The sequence below is a fragment of the Ornithodoros turicata genome, unplaced genomic scaffold (genome assembly GCF_037126465.1).
Source record: "Ornithodoros turicata isolate Travis unplaced genomic scaffold, ASM3712646v1 Chromosome12, whole genome shotgun sequence".
NCBI lineage: Eukaryota > Metazoa > Arthropoda > Arachnida > Ixodida > Argasidae > Ornithodoros > Ornithodoros turicata.
The window spans coordinates 1,803,879-1,824,887 of NW_026999301.1; the positions used below are offsets into that span (position 1 = coordinate 1,803,879).

General features: G+C 44.4%; 2 protein-coding genes across 3 annotated transcripts; one reads left to right on the forward strand and one right to left on the reverse strand.

The window, feature by feature from the left end:
• Window positions 1-7,366: 7,366 nt before the first annotated feature.
• LOC135371756 (uncharacterized) lies at window positions 7,367-9,084 on the reverse strand. 2 transcript variants are annotated; one of them, XM_064605725.1, is made up of 4 exons: window positions 8,899-9,084; window positions 8,608-8,656; window positions 8,464-8,503; window positions 7,367-8,372 (listed from the first exon to the last, which is right to left on the reverse strand). In XM_064605725.1, the coding sequence occupies exons 2-4, from the start codon at window positions 8,651-8,653 to the stop codon at window positions 7,463-7,465; spliced, it is 996 nt and encodes a 331-aa protein (XP_064461795.1). In that variant the 5' UTR covers window positions 8,654-8,656; window positions 8,899-9,084; the 3' UTR covers window positions 7,367-7,462. The 2 variants fall into 2 exon arrangements, with proteins under 2 accessions (XP_064461795.1, XP_064461796.1); XM_064605726.1 differs by having other exon boundaries at window positions 8,881-9,084.
• Window positions 9,085-9,751: 667 nt separating this feature from the next.
• Window positions 9,752-19,479, forward strand: LOC135371751 (acetylcholinesterase-like). Its single transcript, XM_064605720.1, has 3 exons — window positions 9,752-9,922; window positions 14,814-16,374; window positions 19,257-19,479. Exons 1-3 carry the CDS (start codon window positions 9,868-9,870, stop codon window positions 19,429-19,431), a joined length of 1,791 nt encoding a protein of 596 aa, XP_064461790.1. The 5' UTR covers window positions 9,752-9,867; the 3' UTR covers window positions 19,432-19,479.
• The last annotated feature ends 1,530 nt before the right edge of the window (window positions 19,480-21,009 follow it).

Genomic DNA, 21,009 nt, shown 5'->3' on the forward strand with positions numbered 1-21,009 from the left:
TCCAGCATGGCAGATGACTGTTTACATTGGAATTGTCACAACAGTTAACTGAATCCCTATTGGTGACAGTGACCACCACAGAAAAGAAGGCACTAAAAATTTACTGATATCCACCCCGTGATTCTGCAGCAGTAAGGTGCTTACAATATATCTTAACAGCACTGTAGTGTGCTAAATTGCATATACTGCAGTATTACTAATCGCGATTAAATTAAACTAGTATGTGAGAATGATATACATGATGTGAATAAATACATAAAGCAAATAGGGGAAAACTTTCCTCGCTCCTTGTCTGAACATATGCACCATCACCAAAATAATATTGCGCGAGGCTGGAGCCTGCTAATATACGCTCTCGAGTCGCAAGAGCGTTATTAGGCAATTAAAAGAAAGTATCCAAGTCTAATATATACACGACGGGATGCACACAGCTGTTTGTGAACGGACTGGTTCGCGAAAGGCGCCTTTATAATGCAAAGTGTAGCAACACGGGAAGCTATAATAATGTGGCGTAATTTATCGTGCACGTCCTTTTGTTTATATGTATTTATTTATATTGTCGTATGCCGTATATAGCATAGCAATAGAGCTCTCAAACAACAACCATCAGTTGAACAATAAACGGAGTGAGATTAATATAAACTCGCTCAAAGACTCGTACACAACGCTGGACCCAAAACCCTTTTGCCGCCGACGCCGCGTATCGCGGTCACGAGACCATAACAACGCAGTGGAGAGCCGCCACCGAGAGCGTCTGTCCTGTCGCCCGCAGCGCCACCACAGCCTTGCACAAGGGGGCGCTCTATTTCGCATCGCCATCCAATGCGTCCCGCTATCTCTCACCATGCTCCCCGAAGGAGCAACGACGTCATCCGCGGAATGCGACAGCAGCGGCCCCTAGTGGTGAGGCGTCGCTCGTAGCGCCCTATAGTGGTGTACCCGACACAATGGTTATCCTTCTATTCATCGGAGATAATCCGTCTATTGGGGGCTGCATTGGAAACAACACCCGGAAGAGGTGAGCTTTTAAGATTACCAATTGTATCATACGGTTCTGTTGTGAAGTGAAAAATTGTCTATAGTAGTGCACGAGAGATAATTCGTGCACTACTTTTATAAGAAGAAACGAGAAAAGGAAAGTCATGCATGCATCATTTCGTGAATTGTAATGTATCACTGTTTCATATTCACATGTTTCCATTAAGTGAACGAACTAATGCAACTAAATTCCTCTCATGGTTACGCATTGTGTTTACCAGGAAGTCACATTTTTTCATTTTTTTGTCTAGATGAAGGTTTGTTAGCCTTGTATGAAATAACAGACACATATCAACATGTATGCAGGTTGTGCACATTAAAACCAGCCATGTAGAGTGAAATGCCTGTCTCTTTTGTTTTTGTTTTTTGTTTTTTTTAATGTTCTAACCTATTCACGGTTGCTCTTTGCTTATTGCAGGTCTACTCATTCCAGAAGCAAGAATTGTACCATTGTAAAGCGAATGGAAATAAACTGACGTCGACTGAGATAGGTGTTCCTTCTTGGCCAATGACTGTAGGATGTCTCCAAAAAACGTCACAACAAAGCCGATGTCCATCTAGCTCTCCACAAGCAGCTAACTCCACCTAGTAGCCTGCTGCTTCACATCAACATCAACACTACCTTTGGGGTGTACACATTACACAATATGCTGAATTGTGGTATGATAACATACTGATTGTCACACAATATGTTTATATATATGATAAGGGCCCTAAGGGCACACTGCATGGCTTATACCCTCTGGAATGTATATCCATACCTGGCAGCAACATTGCATGTCAATGCACGTTACAATACACATTTTGACTTTTGGCCGTTATGAGACATCTTCGGCCGTAAGAGACACTTGGGGATTAGAGGATTATCGGCCTATTAAGACTTTCGGCCGTAGAATTTCGGCCATGCCCTAAGTCCGCTGTCCATGAAAGCAAAGAGGAGAGAGGCAGTGCGCGTGGGGTGAAACGCCTCGGCCAGGTGGCGTGCAAGTTCACTGCGTACAGCGCCACTCGCAGTGGCGGAGTAATTACCGTCTCGCTAGAGTGTACTGAAAGGAGTGTACTAGAGTGTACTAGAAGTACTTCCCTTTCTAGTACACTCTAGTCTCGCGCCAGCCACGCCATAGGCGCAGCTGTTTCCAGCGAAAGCTAGTGCACGGCTACTTCTGCGTTGTGCCGCCGTGCTTTGCTAGCTATGGCAATGTTGCGTCTATTTTGTGGATTCGGCAAGGTGGAGAACGTGGAAGCATACTTCACAGGAGCGCTATTTTTTGAAGATGGTGCACGATGTTTGGTAGAATATCTAGAGCTGTGTGATGGACAGGTATCACTTCAACAATGCTATACTACACTCAAATCCAAGTCCAGTTATATGTTCTCAACCTGTCCAGGGGTGTTTTGTTTGTGTACAGTCCGAAGGAGACACAGACTGCGGTAGTCACTCGGGATGACTCGTTTCTTTCAGAATTAATCCCAGAGCTAGAGTATTTTTACTTTACATATCTCCTCAATGAGCTCAGTGAGACCGAATAAACTTGTGGCTTATATTATCTGAATATCAACATTTGCTTTCTTCTGTAGCAATGTTCTAACAACTGAATAAATGATGCTCAAGTGGAAGCCAAAGGTGTGTTATTGACTTCAGTGGTTAAAAGGACAGTCTCGTGCCAACACTGTCGTTTTAAAGCCCCACTGAAATTACGTTCCATAGGGTTTAGAGACATATTCACTGCACTGGGATACATTTATTGGACTGGAGTGCACAAGTTGATGATAGGACGCTCAGGACCTGTCCTCGCTACAAAAGCTATGCCGCTCCGAGGTTTTCACTGTCAGAACGAAAGTCAGGAAGTTGCCCGTGCGGATGAAGTTTGGTGACAGCTTTTTTTTTTTGTTGTTGTTGGCCTTTTCCTTTTTCTTTTTTTTTTTTTTGTTTTGTGCTGACGGGAAATAACCTTTATTTCCTGGACAATAGACCTGATATATCGAGCATAGAAACTGAACTATTGCTGCGTGCCGTGGGAGACGCGGATTTTTCGGATAGGATGCGGATGTCAAAAAGCTCATCCGCGCAGGGCTTTAGCTCACACGACAAAAAGTATTACTTAGTCCTGCCCATCACCGCTACTCCCCAATCTCCGTTGCCGGCACCGTGGATACCGGAAACAACGCCATAAACTTAACCACCCAGGATTGCAATACGCGTGTTATGCTACAGAAGCAAAGACTATGGTAACCTTGCAGAAGTCTGTGCCACAGCATATTGCTTGCTCATTAGAACCCAACCACACTAGAGAAAAATTGAATATAAAAGGAATTAAAACAGGAGCCCAAGGAACAAATATAGCACCCCACTGGATACATGCAACGTGGGTCACTGTGGTCGTAATACCCTCTACTACTACAAAAATTATTTTTTCCTGTATACGAAAAAACACCCTCGAGATTTTTTAATATGTTGTAGAGGAAGGCTCGTTCTATATAACTGCGTTGATTTCAGGCGTATCCTCCGACCTCTTCATTGCGTGTTTTACGCTCGATTGTAGCGAATTTTTTGAAAAATCGCATACTTCCTCTTTTTTTTTCCTGCAATGACTATGAAACGTGACGTGTCTGGCGATTTTTCCTGTTGAAGTATTCCTTGGAGCCTTGGCAGGAAAAAATATTCATTGAAATTTAATGGTTTGATTGTCCACAAAAAAATCGCGAAGTAGGAGGAAAATTGCGAAATTTCCGGCCTTTGTATACCTGCACCGATTACAGCACGACAGCCGGGATTTGGATGCTGTGTAGAGCATAGTTTCCTCTAACCGCAAAAGAAAACCACACACTTCTAGGGGCTTTCTATGAGCCGCACCTGCCGTTCACGCCAGGCACGGTTTTCGCCAGCGCTGCGAACTTTGCTCGTGTCTAGCACCCGCCACATTGAGATTTGGGAAGAAATGTTTCGTGGTGTGTCGTTTTGTACTATTAGCGACTGCTAAAAAAATTTTCGTAAAAATTCGGGATCGTTTTGTGGGGGCTGAGCAGGTCAGCTGGATCATTTCGCGTGGAATCGCCCAGCAGCACACTCCGGCATACACGGGACGGTAGTTTCGCCTTCCGTCGATAGGGGAGAAATTGGCGCTGGCGTCGTTCCGCTAAACTCTGCGCTAAACTCCAGGAGCGCGCCCCTATACGGTCAAAATGTTCCGCGCGGTTTTTCTGTGCTACGGCTAGAGGGCGAAACAGAATGACGCGGTTTACGGGCTTTGAGACGGTATTTATCCGTACTCACGTTTCATGCTTTTTTTATAAAAACGGAAAGTGGTAGACATATGAATTTGATGTCTATCGGTTCCTGAAATATTTCCAGAGAAAGTAAATGGAAAGTTTTTTTTCGAAATGTCTATAGAAGTTTAATAAAACCTGTTCAAAGAGAAAGGGGAAAAATTGTGTATTTTTTCGCATTCGTGACGTCGCCGTAAAATACATACAACATGTATGAGAAATCTGGTAGCGTAATGCTCTTCATCTGGTCTTCCTCTTTACGATGAAACCACCCGCGTCAAAATCTGCGCGGCGGTTACCGAGAAAAAGCATAAAAACTGTTCCATAGGAAATACATTGGGACGGAGAGCTGGTATGCCCTCTTAATGCTAACGCATTTCTCTCGCATTTACCGCTAAATCGCCACTGCAATTTTTCATAATATGGGTCATATCGACTGGCGATATTTCTGTGCCGCTCGTACTCCTCTTTCGAGCAATGGATTTTCGAGTATGCGCTCTCAACGTACAGGGATTTCGAACCTGATAAGCAGGCACATGTAAATAATTTCGCCGCAGCTGCCGGAATAGACATTCTGGTTCTGCAGGAAACTAATTTTACCACAGTGCAAGAGGTAGAATCGATCAGACTCGAAACGTTTGAAGTATGTATACAGACAGAAAACAACATGAAGACAGAGAACAGATGTTGAACATGAGAGAACTGATGTTCTCTCATGTTCAACAGTTGCCGCCTGCGTCGATCCCGTCGTATGAATGTGTGTATGAGTGAGCAAAAATGTATGAGTGAAAGGAGGATGAGTGAGAGAGAGTGGCTGGTTTGTCCCTTCAGATGACGCACCCTGGAAGTCGCTGAGAAGGCGTGTTAGCTTAGCTCAATTGGTAGAGCCCTGGATCGGCAGTCCAGAAGATGTGGGTTCGACTCCTACAGCTGGCTAACCCTTTCAGTGACTTTCATCTTTCCCCGACAATGCATTTTTCGCCTATCTTGATGTTCACCTGTTAAACCCACCTTCTACATTTCTTGTGGGAGACTTCAACTGCGTCTTGACAGTGTGAGAGATGTGCAAGGACCTGGTGCTGGACCACCTGTGTGCAGACTTGTACGTAATGCGTTGCAAGTAATTATGTTACGTGTAATGAATTACTTTTTGAGTGGTCAATTACAATTTTGAGTAATCAGTTGCCGAGTAATCAGTTACTTTTGAGGTAGAGCCTGACTCAAAATAACAATGCTCTGTGACAAATTTCCTGTGTCTCTGTTGGGCTATTTTGTTGTCGTAAGCCGAAGCCATCGTAAAAGCGTTCTGGATTTCTATGCTGGCCCCTCTTCCTAATCTCCCTACTCCTGCTATCAGCGTGCTGTGTCTGATTACGGTAGGTCACGCTCAGGAATTCTATCGAGTGAGTCATGTGGAAGTTCCCAAAGATATACTAATTGTCAGTCCCTCAGGTTTCCTATTCCTGAGCCCTCAAAGGGTCAGCGTCTTGACAGGGAATTCAGACTCGTGCGTAACGCGTTACTAGTAATTGCGTTACTTGTAATCAATTACTTTTTTGAGTAATTTTTCGAGTAATCAGTTACTTAAAAGTCAAAGTAATTTTTCGAGTAATCAGTTACTTTAAAGTCAAAGTAATTTTTCGAGTAATCAATTACTTTTCTGAGTAATCGATTACTCAGCAATTGATTACTTTCCCGGCAGAGACTAACTCATCTTTTAGATGTTCTGCCCCAAGTCAAGATCTTCGTGCTGTCAGCCTTTGTTCTGGAATTTCAGGGTCTCTCCCCCTAATCTGTTCCTACACCAGTGTGGTGGTACCTTTGTGGTAGCTTTTGAGGTTTAGTGAGTCCTGGGGAAGTTCCACGCATGATCTTCCACAATCGGGTCAACGTCTGCCCGGGCGATAACTACAGTAGACGTACATATTTTTGGGTTATTTCAGCTGTTCCACTGTTGAACTTTCCTTTTTTCTTCTTTATTTCTTTTTTTTTTTTTTTTTTGCTTAGGCACACAAAGACGGGTATAATTTGCGTGAATGCAGAGTAACGACCGGAGTAACGCGTTATTTTTCTACTCGTTATTCAATTACATTTGAAGTCCTGTAATTGGTAACGGTAATCAATTACTTTTTCCGTACAAGTAACGGTAACGGTAACCAATTACCTTTTTCGAGTAACGGGCACAAGTCTGCAGGGAATAAGAAGTCGTAGTACAATCGGTTGCATAGTTAGTCTGGTCCCTGTTAGTTGTGGTTCTTCTGCTTACGTTCGACGCTGTAATCGCACTGAGGAAAGGACTTGGAGTCGGCAAACGAACAACGAACGATCAAAAAAGATAGACACAGAGAAATACTTCAGCTTCAACATGCCCGTGGTCCAAGTCATTGGGAATGGTGTTGTGTCGCGGTATCCAGAGGCGGTATACCTAACTTCTCCTAGCAACACTTCCTTGTCAGTTCTCACCAAGTACCCGATCATGCGGTAAGTGTTTTTCAGACCTACAACACAGCATCTCTATCAAATGCTGCTGTAGAGTGGTCTTCAGCGCAGCCGCCGATATCTTAACCCGAAAATACGGCAAAATTAAGGACCACAATTTTGAGCCGTGACTGGGTTAGTGTGTAAAGCAACGTTATGTGGCTCATTTGTTCAGACATGCAACATATTATTGCTTCCTCCTCACGCACAAGTCTTTCGCGCTATTTCAGTGTCCCAATCACTTGGGTGTTGGGTTTTCTTTTTTCTTTTCGCAGCACACAGGGGCGCAAGTTTTTGTGGGAACTGAAAGTAATGGCCCGAGTAACGCGTTACTTTTATACTCGTTACTCAATTACATTTCGGGTTGAGTAATTTGTAACGGTAATCAATTATACTTTTGCTAGAAGAGTAACGGTAACGGTAATCCGTTACTTTTTGGGAGTAACGGGCACAAGTCTGCGCGGCCTGAGCGACACAGAAAAACAAATGCGACACAGCGGCTGAAATGCTTTGTGTAGCTCAGGCTTTCTCAACAGTTCTCCTAACCTATCTAGAGCGGATAACTCACCTTACAAAGAGTGCCTAATGCTCAATGCCTTTTAATGCAGCTGTGATTTTTGTACAATTGAGGTCAATTGCCTTGACGTTACTCTGTGATTTCATATTTTCATGTACACTTTTACGAGTTTTTTAGGGACTTGCTCCGTTCATTGATGTACTCGTCCAGCTTCTCACAGTTTGCTCTAACAATGTCTTTTGCGTGAGCAGAATAAAGGCTAAATGACACAAGCTTTTCCAGCACATCCTTCCGGGTACGTACCAGTACTTCTTGAATATACTTGAGCATAATTTTCACTTGCTCGGCTTGCTCTTCAGTTGTATTTTCCAGTTCGTCAGACATTGTCTTAATTTCTTCAATCACATCACCTAATTTGTTTTCTATGATCACGTTGACAGCGTTGAGAATCTTGCTAACGTCTGCCGCAGGTGGTCTTCCGGCTGAAGTTTTCTTCGGAAACACTGGCTTATCACTTAATGTACCCCGCAGATCACTTATAACATCTTGTAGCTTTTCAGTGATGTCGGTCGGTGATGCATTTGGTATGGCAGATGACTGGCTGGGGTTGACCCACCACTTGAGAAATCCGTTTAGATATTCCTTCATCTGGGAAAGATCCAGTACTGGCTTAGCAGACCGTCGTGTGGCAGAAATTTTCTTCGGAGACATTAGAGTAGCGCTTAATGTACTCCACAGCTCGCTTATAAGCGCTTGCAGCTTTTCATTCATGTGAGTCGGTGATGCGTTTAGTATTGCGGAGGACTGGCCTGGGTTCGTCCACCGCTGGAGGAATTCGTTTAGGTATTTCTCCATCCGGGAAAGATCCAGTAGTGCCGTAGGGTACAACCCGACTGTCGATCCTTCATGCCACTTTGGGATATTTCCGCTTCTCAACAACAAATATGTGGCCTCCGTAATGGTATGTGTAACATAGGCGCTTGTTTCATGAAGTGCTCCTGATAGACGTTTAACGTAACTGTCTTCACGCTGTGTTCGTCCGTACGTACTACTAAGATGTCCTCTGTAGTCTCTAAAACATAAGCAGCATTTTGAAAACGACCGTAATGATGCCAAAAACAACAGCATGACGTATCGCGAAAAGGCAGTCGTGTTGTACTTACAACAAACTGAAGCCTGGAATCACGTTTGACCTTGTGAAATCTGAGAAATGGGCAAAGGGGAATGAATGACATCCCGCGATTCCGCTATGAGACGTTGTACACGACTTTAAGCAATGACGTAGAGTGGGATGCAAGTCCACTTACATGCAATGACCAGGAGAGCAAGGACTGGCGCGAGTATTGGTCTCATCACCTGGAAATAACACCGTTGTATAGGGTATTGTAAGTGGCATCTGCAGTACGTCTCATATGCCTCGTAATAAATTAACGAAGATCTCTCCATACGGGACTGGTAATCGGTTGACGAATTGCGACCCTTGCACTGGTGTGATGAATGTGCTTTCATCGCTAATTAATAGATATACTGAGCGTCCTCGTTCTAAGAGTCATATGATTCTTTAGGAGAGCCGTTCATACCAATTCTTTCGCAAGTACCTCTAAATCATCGTTCAGCTGTACGCAGCCGGAGGAATAATGGGGATCAGAAAACCGCAGAAGCTGCCGATTTGCAATACAGAGCCATGGACCTCCATCACCGCCGTTGTCACCTCAAGACAATAATGAATAATGTATAATAAGTTGTAGCTACATTATAGCTACATGATGATGTCAATTATGAGCCTCGCGATTAGTGATGACGATATAGCTGGATGGACACCACTTGGTGCAACGTTGCAGGCGGTTCATGTGCACAGTAACGCTGCATTGGACAAGACATTTTTGCATGTTGGAATACTAAGGAGCAAAGCTAATGACTAAAGCTGAGATAACACCTGCTTGGGATATCGCGTTCAAAATTGCAGTTTATGTATGCAATCGCTTCTAGACCAAATTTCGTCGCAGTCATTATTAGATAATAGTGTTAAAAGTTATACAGGGGCCAAGCTCGACCGAACGACCAATGAGTTCAAGGAGTGTAGGCTTGCGGTCAGCTCCGAGTTACGCCGCTTTGCAGATTTACCTTTTTCCTTCTTCCGGTTGTTACCTTGCAAGGTAAAAACTGGTATGTGTGTGTACGACACCTTCTCGGTGTAAATATTATCTCATTATATTTCGCTTTGCATGGTTATCGTAATCGTTGATTAACTGTGTATTGACTATCTTTATGATACATTATATCCTAATTTCCTTTGTAAAAGAATTGCACTGGAACCATTAATCCAAACTCGCTCTGGGTTCTGAAATCATGCCATGTCTTTCTTAGAATAAAACGGCTTGGATGACCTTACGTATAAATCTACTGCAATTACCTATTTATTTATTTACCCGCGTGGACGACAGTCACCATTTGAGGAAGACGACGACTTGTGCTGATGTCGCGTTCCTATGCTCGAGGAGCAACAACAACACGTTCACATGGACTGTCTTCTGAATGGAACAGACTAGAGAAGAACCATCGCAGGAATGCCATCGCAACTGAAGGAAGATGATTTTGCTAGGCACATGCTCATTGTGCTTGGTGAGTGTGATGTTGATTATTTTGGCAGCGATAAGCGGCAAAGTCTATCTCTCCTCTCCATTTAAACTAGCATACACTGTACCGATTTAACGAGATCATCGTTTAGAGAACTTGAGTAGAGCTCGTCAACCCAATATGACAAATATGGCAATATCGCAAACCCTTGCGTGAACTCCTAAGCTGAAACCGTTCGTTTGTAGAGAAGAGACACGTGAGAATGTTTTAGGCTTTTCCGTAAAATTCTGCTCGACTCTGCAGAAACTAAGGACGGGCCAACGGAATCCGCGAATCCTCGAATCCCAGGCAAGGATTAGATTCGTAAATCCGAATCCCAATGCACAAAACGGCGAACTGAATCGCGTTTGTTTATTTCTTTTTAAAATTGGCGCTTCCGGAGTGCGCCGAAAGCCTGCTTGGCTTTCAAATTGATTGGCACCAAAAATATCCCGATTTGAGGAAACTGGTCAGAAAGTTCCTTATCACGCCCCCACCGACAATGTCATAAAAACTCAGCACATCAGGTGTCATAGCTGATAAAAAAATTAAAAAAAACGCTAGACCCTGAGCGGGTGAGAATGCTGGTGTTTCTGAACAAAAGTCTGCAATAATTTAAAACTTTCAGCTGTGGTTTCTTCTTTGTTTGTTTAGATTGCTCTGGACTGAGAGAGTTCATGCAGGAACTCTTATAATACAAGTTTAAAAGTAACATGTGTGTCCTTTTGATTGTTTCTCAGTTTTACGGAAAGAATTCGGACTCTGGAGCTTAATGTATTTCCTGTAGTCGGTGTAAAATAAATTACATTTGAGAAATATACAGGGTCCCGGAAAACGTGTCATTGAATTATAATAAAAAAACTACGCCACCTAGAATCCTGCGGTTAACGGCATTTGTTCTTATTAGGTTTTTGCCACCTCCTGACGTGAATGCCATGTATCCTAAGTTTAATTATGTAAATGTTTGCGAACTGAACTCGGAAATCCAAGTAAATATCACTTTTTTTACCCCGCCAATATGAAGAGCGTGCTGAATTTACTCAAATTCATGATAATTGACAGTGATATTCACGAGCTATCCCATCGGAAAAAATAGCCGAATATCATGCTTTTCGGAGCACCGGACCGTAACGGGCGATGACTTTTTGAGCGCAACCGCACTCACTCCGACGAAAGGAGGTTCCGAAGCCAGCCCACAGAGTGATAGTAGGTATCTTCTATTTGGCCTGCACCACCGGCACTAGTTCAGGGGAGTGCCGATGAGGTGCCAAGAGCGTGTGCCGCCAACTGAGACAGTTCAAGTGCAGGTTCAACACTAGCGCTTCCAAAACGAACAAGCGAGTGCAGGTGCAGGTGCCGTCCGTACTGCGTCCACTATCATGTTCTCTCCGCTTGTCTTTCCTTTCATGTATACTGTTTGTGCGCGTTGTGTTTCATTCGCTTTACTAGTCATTGGTGTAAGTGTTTGTTATGGCTCTGTACCTGTAAGCAGAATTGGAACTGCTGGATTCCGACAGTTACAACGAGTTGACGACGTATGCATTCTATTGACTTGCGCCGAAGGGGAGGGGGGAGTTACAGACGTGTCGTCTGCTCCGCGTGCACTCGTACTGCACTTTCTATCCAGCAAGTGCAGCCCGGTCGTGAACTCGTGCAGAACTAGTGCTGCACCGTTACATAACGAATACGAGAGTGCAGAAGGCACGAGCGGCAAAACGAATACAGAAGCGCTGCACCACCGGGAACTAGTTCAACGAGTGCACCCAAATCGAAGATACCTAGTAGAAAAAGTAACGGTTCCTAAAATTGGGAGAGGGAAAGGATTATCCCAGCGAAAGTCGGACGCGATAAGCCATGCCTGTATTATCTCTTTCTGCGATGCCGGGGTGGGCTGGGTTTCCAACCTCCTTTCGTCGGACTGACAAAGATTGCGCTGAAAAAATTAATCGTGCGCTATCCTGTGGGAGGTCTGTAGAGCATGATGTTCGGCTATTTTTTTCGATGGGATAGCTCCTGAATATCCCCGTCAATTATCATTAATTTGAGTAAATTAAACACGCTCTACGCATTGGTGGGGTAAAAAGCTGACCTGTACTTGGCAAATTTCCGACTTAAGCTCGCAAAAATTTACATAATTAAACTTACGTTACACGACATTCACATCAGGAGGTGGCAAAAACCCAGTAAGAACAAATGCCGTTGATCGCATGACTCTAGGTGGCGTAGTTTTTTTATTACAATTCAATGACACGTTTTCTGGAACACCCTGTATATGGGTATATTTCCCCTGAAAGTGGACTACTATTTCATTTGTTTTTCATTAAAGAGAGGTAGAAAATTCTGCTTCAAAACACTTTTCTGTAGGAACGTTTTTTTTCCTGACTTTTTAAACTCTTCTTTAGGAATTCAAAAGATCCGAGATTCGTAAGATTCGCGGATTCGCATAACCTTCCGTGGATTCGGAAAATTCGGGATTCGTCCCATCTCTAATAGAAACATTTAAAAAATCCGCAGAACCTTCTAGAGCAAGTAAGTGGCATTAAACCTCACTCGTGTCCGTGATTGGCATCGCCATGTAACAACCATAGACACTCCATGAAGAAATGCAGCTGAAGGAACAACGAGACGGGACGCAACAAAATGCGTCTTTCTGGAGGCCCTATCAGACGAAGAGGACCGCTGCTACACAAAGATGCTGACTGACCTTATGCGTTAAAATGCTCCCGATTAAAATTAGCGATACACTGACCCTTTACCGCCTCGTCTCACTCATACGAGATAGACCTGCAGCGAGATGGCTAGGAGGAAAGGGTATAATACCAACGTAATCTATATTCTATGCAAACGTGTCACGAGGTATTTGACGGTATTTGTTCTTTATAAGTGTGGCGTCAGCAAACCTACAGCACTTTGGATAACTGACCTCAGCAGAAGGCGTAGCAATAGGTGTCCCAGCTAAGTGTGTACAGAATTTTGAAAAATGGGTATATCACTTTTTACTAGATGAAATCAATTGCAGTATATTCTGGGAAGCAATGCTGATGCAGTATGCAATGTCTTATTAAAGGACCACGGAAGCGAAAATAAGCTGCAAAGCTGTTTGCCTCATATTGCGATGTGTACCAGAACAATCCGGAATTCGACTTAGATTTACGTACATTAGTTGAAATGCCGCCATAATCACGATATAAAATTCGGCCGCGGAGCACTTTTTAGGCCCCTGGTGAGCGCCGCCATAGCAGACCCCGGAAGTGACGCATGTTGTCACTCCTGTTGGAGTGGCTGACTTTCATTTCGCGGTTGTTTTGCGATATGAGGTTGATTTTCGCGACAAGAAAAATTGTATATGCTTGTGAAGTGTTTCTTGGCTGTGCTACAGGCTGCTGACTGTGCTGCCGACTTCCGTTCGGCAACGCCAGGACACTTGCACGATCAAGGGACCGAAGGGACCAGATGTTCCATTAGGACAACCTCGTTGATTTTATAATTAAAAAGTCAATTGTCGAAAGTTAATTGTGACATTGCCTTAGGAGTTTGCTACTGCCCTCCTAAGGAGTGCTCTTCAGCATCTAATATATTTTGAATAGATTTCATCTCGGGAAAAATAGATATATCTATTTTTTAAGATTCTGTATACGCTTAGTCGGGACACCCTATGTATGATGGAGCGTAACTTTCTGAGGCTGAAATGCACATACTAACACAACACAAGCCTTCAGGTGCCTAAGGACATCAACCATGAGAGAACAGTTACGTTACTTTGCTTTCCATCACGTTCACCAGACGCCGCTGCCTCGTCATTACGTTGTGTTTCTGAGCAAAACCGTTGGAGAGAATGTGAAGACAGTGAGCACACGCTCACTGTCTTACCCTCTCTCACTCTCTCATCCCGTTAATTGAACAAGGCCCCTTGGTGAGTCGTCGGAAAGCAGACGCCACTTGACCGGCAGTACGCGGTTTGATTCCCACCGCTTTCTGGCTTTCTGTTTTTTTTTTTTTTGTTTTTTTTTCGACACATTTCAAATATTTCAGTTATTACTGTATATCAATAATACGGAACACTGCATGGCTTCCTGGTTGTTCTCCTATCCCATACAGAACAAATAGGTCCGCTTTCTTGGGAGAAATTATTTTCTCAATTGTTCTGCAAACAGTTCAGTATGTCTGCATTGTAATAACTAATAAGTGTGCCTTTCATCGTTTCAAGCGGCGTATCGTTAGCGAGGTGCTCCCGATAACGGTTCCAAAAAAGCAGGATGAGCCTTATTGTTTTCAGATGACTGGCATCACGTTGTTAACCCAGCAGCTTCCTTCATCGCATCATACAGTGCTTCCGATCTAGTCAAAGTCTTGTTGCGACGATAAGTAGAACTCTGTACAGAACTATGGCAGGATTTACCTATGTTACATTGCAATGTTTTCGCAGGACAATCATTCGGTCGTGCCTTAGTATTTCCGGGATCGTCTTAGGCAAATTCAAACAGTTCATTACAAATGCAAATTCCAAATAATGAATGTAAAGCTAATCACATACACGTGCGTCATATATCACACTTCCTGAGCGGCTACGCGGGAGTCTTCAATGCGCCATTGTAGTACAGTCAAACTCCTTTATAGCGAACACCTTTTTAACGAAAATACCACTACAGCAATTTTTTTTGCGGTCCCGCTGGAGCCCTATAGGTCCAATAATGGACATCCTTTTTAACGAAAATACCTTTACTGCAAATTTTTTTTGCTGTTCCCTGAGTTTCGTTGTAAAGGAGTTTGACTGTATATAACAATTGCATAGCAGGATAAACTGGGACTAATTCGTTTTACCGGATGTGCTTATATACCGGCCTGATCAATTGCTGTACGGCTACTTTTGACATTCTCGATCGCCTTCTCAATGCAGTGTGCTGTGCCGTCTTCGCCGTAGGCGTCTTGCTTGTACTAAAGTTCTCGCAGCCAAGAGGAAAATTGAAGGGTATACTTGCAAACCGAGAGACCAGTTTCGTTGTCACGACCAGCACTGGGGACATCCTGGGTGTCCAATTGGATGTCTACAAAGTCACTGTTCGCGCTTTCTATGGCATCCCGTATGCACTGCCTCCCCGCAATGGACGTCGTTTCTCCCACCCGATCGCTGCCTACCCCTGGAAGGGCGTCCACGACGGTACCGCCATCAATGCCCGTTGCCCGCAGCGGGCTCAAGATTACTATTTCGGCCGATCCAGTAACGTGTCCATAGACGAAGACTGCCTCTATATGAACGTGTACGCACCCAAGGTAACACACGGTGGGTCAGCTGGTAGAGCGGTAATGGTTGTCCTGCACGGCGGTAGCTTCTCCACGGGCTCCAATGCGGACGATTTGTACGACGCGAGGTACCTGGCCGCTTTCGGAGGGGTTGTCGTGGCTGTGCCCAACTTTCGGCTGAACGCTTTTGGATTTTTACGAACTACACTACACGAAGCTCAAGGTAACCAGGGACTGTGGGACCAGTTACTAGCGATCCAATGGATATATGAGAACGCTCGCGTGTTCGGTGGGAAGGAGGACACCCTTACTCTTCTTGGTGTGGACAGCGGAGCCATCGCAGCGGGACTGCACATGTTGTCGCCGGTGAGCAGGCCGTACATCAAGAGGGCGATCATGCAAGGTGGAAGTCCCTTCCTCGTCACGGAGCACGTTCCTTATGCAAGGAAAGCAGAATTCGAAGCACTCGCTCGCGATGTGTGCTTCGGCGGTTCCCACGGAATCTCACTGTCCGAAGAGGAGCGGCTCAGTTGCCTGAAAAACGCGTCATCCTGGGAGATATTGTCCAACTTAGACGACTTTGATGGCATTCACGGACGTATATTTGGCCCGTCCTATTATGATCTCGATACGGAACTTTATATCACAGCGATAAAGAGCAACCATAACGAAGCAGAGAGGGAGAACCTAATGGACAAAGATATACTGATTGGCTTCACAGCAAACGAAGGGGAATACTTTCTGAGACAGTTTTTTAATTCCTGGTCCCTGCAGTCTGTGAACCGCTTCCCGAGGGCCTTCGTGACAGTATTCCAAGAGAGGCTTGTATTGCAATACTACTCACAAAGAAGTCTCGGTTCCGTCTTCGAGTACTACTATGATCGCAAGAATGGTATTTCATATCAAGACTCTTATATCCAAGCATGCAGATTCCTTGGCGACGTGTTGGTCAAATGTCCCGTGAAGATGATGGCAGATTACGTGTCTAGAAGCGGCGGAAATGTGTTCGTTTACGAGTTCGACTACCATTTATCCCCTTCTCTACTGAATATCAACGTGAACCACTTTACGCAGTGGCGCGGCGCCACTCACTATGCAGACGCCCTCTTCAGTCTCGGATACTTCTTTGGATTGGCGTACACCAGACAAGTTGACAACGACACCCTCTCCATGAGTCGACGCATCATCCAGAAGTGGGCTGTCTTTGCCGAGAGTGGGTGAGAAAGATGTAGCTTGATTCGCTCGATGGACGCGTAACAGTTTAGCGGTACACTCATAGAAATGAACTCCACCGCATAACACGCTCCTAGTCAACCATCGTCTTGAATGATATCGTTATCACACTGATTTGTTGAAAACGGGAGGCGTACGCCTTTTTAGTGGCACTTATGCTGTTCATAATGTTCATTGTCATTAAAAAACGCGTACGCCTCCCGTTTTCAACAGATGACATCATTCGAGACTATGGTTGACGAAGAGCGTGCTATGCGCGCTGAAGTTTATTTGAATTCTTATTTAAATGAGCGCCTCCCACTCATTCACACGGTGCGCGGGACAGATACTTGTAAAAAAGAAAGTTCGTCGATTGGTGCACCCGTTCGCGAATTATTTAGCCTGGGGATTTAACTGAAACACCCGGTATAATTAAACGTACGTTACATGACATTCACATCAGGAGACGGCAAAACACTCTAAAACTGAACTTTACTGCATAGCACGCTGTGAGCCAACCATTGTCGCAAATGATAGGGTTATCGCTTCTGATTCGAAGAGAGAGGGGGCGTACACCTTTTTGTGTCAATTGGGATATACGATAATTGACACAACAAGGCGTGCGCCTCCCTCTCTCTTCGAATGAGAAGCGAAAACCCTATCATTCGTTGCAATGGTTGGCGCACAGAGTGCTATGCAGTGAAGTTCAGTTTTTAGAGTGAAAACCCAGTGAGGACAAATGGCATTGACGGCATGATTCTAGGTGGCGTAGCTTTTTTTTCTTTTTCTTCTATGACACGTTTCCTTGGACATTCTGTATATGAACGAGTGTGTGAATTCTGTACTATGAAGCTTTGTTTTGCTTCGTATTGCTACACTCTTAAAAATGCACTTCACCGCATAGCACGCTCCTACCCAACCATCACCTCAAATGATATCGTTATCTGCCCTGATTTGTTGAAAACGGGAGGCGTACGCCTGCCGTTTCCAACAAATCAGGGCAGATAACGGTATCATTCGAGGTGATGGTTGGCTAGTTGCGTGCTATGTGGTGAAGTTCATTTTTAAGAGTGTAGGCTGTGGTAATGGGTCCCATTATCAAACTTTCCGGCAGTGCACAGTCTAACGAATCTCCGATTTCCATAAAAATGAGCAGACTTGTAACCTCATTTGGATGACCCTGAAAATTCAATCGAGTTGGGTGCCTTGTCGTCCTCGGGGGATAAGAGAGGCACTTACAAACCTCAACCTGCATATGTGATGTGTGTTAGGTGATCTGCACCTATCGCACGTACGTGTTTTTTGTGACACTTATGCTGTTCATAATTGTCACAAAAAAGGCGTACGCCTCCCGTTTTCAACAAATCAGGGCAGATAACGATATCATTCGAGATTATGGTTGGCTAGGAGCGTGCTATGCGGTGAAGTTCATTTTTAAGTGTGTGGTAACATTCTGTGAACTGCGAACACTTGACGAGGATTTTAATGGCCCTCGCCAATTATGTCATCCATGAAAAGTCGTACACTGCAGCACTAGCACTTGTCCTCTTTGTTTTCATCCCCAAGCACAATTCAAATGCTCATCCCACAAGTCATCAAATGGTAGGCTTCCGGAGGCTTTGCAATCATATCTACGCAGAGCATCTGTTAAAGTCAGAGGAGAAGCGCCGAGGCCATTTCTTGCGGATGCTTTTCGCATGCGTCCTTCATTCCAAGAAGATTCCAAAGCGTACCCTCACCCACACAATACACCTATGGGGTGTTACATTTACCACTGCCTGTTCAGCAAAGCGGTAACGCGGAAATTGTGGTCGTATAGGAGCAGGTAGTATCATTTGTCTGTGAAGGCCCGCAAACTGTGGAACGGTCACGTCGAGGTGGACAGCTCCAGCTGCCAAGAAAGGCTGGACGTTCCGTAGGAGTGTAATCCATTCCATATGCACTGACGATTTCAAAAGAAAAAGTCTGTGCTGTGAAGGGCGTCGATCGAATGCGATAATTCGTACAGGGTGCCTCAAACGGGAGGAGCCTAAAACCCAAGTATCCGGGAATGGGAGGAAAGGATTGCGTTAGCAATGGAAACGGTAGAAAGCATATACGCTCTGTAGAAAGGTTAATTTTCTTGTTTCACATAAAATTACATTTTAACACGATAATTAATAAATTTGATGTGCACCACTCTTCTTCTAGCGAAACTATCTACTACTTGATGTTTCACACCCCCTGCCTTCCCATTAGAAAGAAAGCTCAGTTCAGGATGACTGCGTCTAAAATGACAGTGTATAAAACTGTATCAACCTCTGCCGTACAGTTTACAGTTGACGTGGGTATGTACTTGGTTTTGAGACACCCTGTACTCAGGCATATTCCTGGATTTTCATGTCTGGGGGGGAGCGCCCATATCTGCTGCTTTTATGGCATTCTTGGCCTTGCAAGATTTTGGGGCCGCTTTAGGGGGCTGCTGGGAGAATCCCTGCCTGTATTTTTCTTCAATGTTTGTAGCATGTACCAAGGATCAGATACCCCGAAGCAGGTGACTTAATCGCCCTGGTCATACATGCAATGATTGCACTGGGATGTTTGTGGCAGCGACGCCCTACCATTTTAGTTCATTCAGGGGCAGAAGGCAAGATTACTTGATCCCGGAAATTTATTTACAAAAGTATTACACACAAGGCGGTTGATATGATGCGTTGTTACGACTACTGATGCGTTTGCGCAACCCTTTCCTGTGCCGCATTTTCTGCCCACACCTAACGGGTGCTCAGACCCAGAAAAAATTCTACTTTCATCTTTCATCGACAATATTCGTGACATGCTCAGGCAAGGCATGCCTACGACTCGTTTATTGTCACCTATGAATAAAAGTTTATATTTGTTGTTTTAGGGTACCGGATCGTCGTGATGACATCAAGTGGCCGCACTACAAGGTCGGTGATGAGAAAATAGCCGTCCTTCTTCTGAACAAACTCCGCCAACGCAACATAAGTGAACTTGGCGACGCATGCGGTCGTCTTCTGAAGAGCGCCGAGTCGCGCACAAGGACATCTCATAATGGTTAATTAAACAAAAATACTTGTATGACGTTATTAAATTATTGTACGACGTTGTGTCCGGGAATTTCACATAGTTACACGTAATACGTGTGATACTTAAAATGGCTGATTGGACCAGTTCGTGCAGGATTTAGGTTTGGAACTTGGAAGAACTGTTTAGAGAAAATTCGTCCCACAGGGCAAGTCTAATAAAAACAGGTTAAACAACATAAAACGATTATGTATGTGGAAGATGGGAAACACGACCCCGTGGTGAGTAGCTTACTCTCATGCTTTTACTCTGTCCTCAAGATACCTTATCTCTTCAATGGTTACAGCAACAGAAGTTCCTTTATCAAAAAGGCCTCAAACAATTATCTTTGCAAACGTACCTTAGATACCTTTTATCTCAGTGTTGCACCCACTGTGCACCCACACTATTTTACATGGGTCCCCTACACTCTTAAAAATGAACTTCACCACATCGCACGCTCCTAGCCAACCATCATCTCAAATGATATCGTTACCTGCCCTGATTTGTTGAAAACTGGAGGTGTACGCCTTTTCTGTGACAATTATGAGCAGCATAAGTGTCACAAAAAAGGCGTACGCCTCCCGTTTTCAACAAATCGGGGCAGATAACGATATCATTTGAGATTGGGTACATCCCATTTCGCCTATTCCCATTTTGCCTAATCTGGATTATCGGATTAAAGAGGCGGGAGGGGTGACTGGCGTTAGGCGAAACGGGACTACTGCGCAATCTCATTAGGCGAAACGGGACTGTCAACAAGTGGGCGTTACTTGCCTGCCCCGCCCTGGTAGTTCCGTTGTCAAGAAATGAACGCGCTTATGAAATGAACAGATTATTATTGAGTAAAACGTTTTCGTTGATTCATGAATGGATGGATGGATGAATGTTTAACGTAGAACAGAGATAAGTTTCCATACACAGTGGACACGCAAATGGACCCGTTGCACTGTAAAAACTGAACTTCACCTCATAGCACGCTCTGCGCCAACCATTGACACGTATGATAGGGTTTTCGCTCCTGATTCGAAGACAGAGGGGGGCGTACGCCTTTTTGTGGCAATTTGGATATATATGATAATTGGCACAAAAAAGCGTACGCCTCCCTCTGTCCTCGAATCAGAGGTGATAATCCTATCATTCGTCGCAACGGTTAGCGCAGGACGTGCTATGCGGTGAAGTTCAGTTTTTAATAGTAATAATAATTGTTTTTCAATAATTGGGTGTTTACGTCACGAGACAACTGAGATCATGAGCGACGCCACAGCGGTTGATCTGTGGATTGCTTTTGCCCACCTGAGGGTTCTTTGACGTGCGATGAAAGCTCATCACACGGCACCCCGTATTTAACGTCCCTCGCGGAAGACGGCGTGTCTAAGCAACTTGTATCCTTTCAGTTTTTAGAGCCGCTTTGCAAAATCACTAGCAGGGACACAGGTTTTTCGTGCGACTCAGGGAATTCGACTTGGAATGAAAAAAAAAAAGAAGAGGCAGATTTTTTATTTTTGCTCACTTCAAAAAAAAAAAGAAAAAGAAAGAAAAAAGAAAACTCCACTCGTTAATAGAGAGGAGGG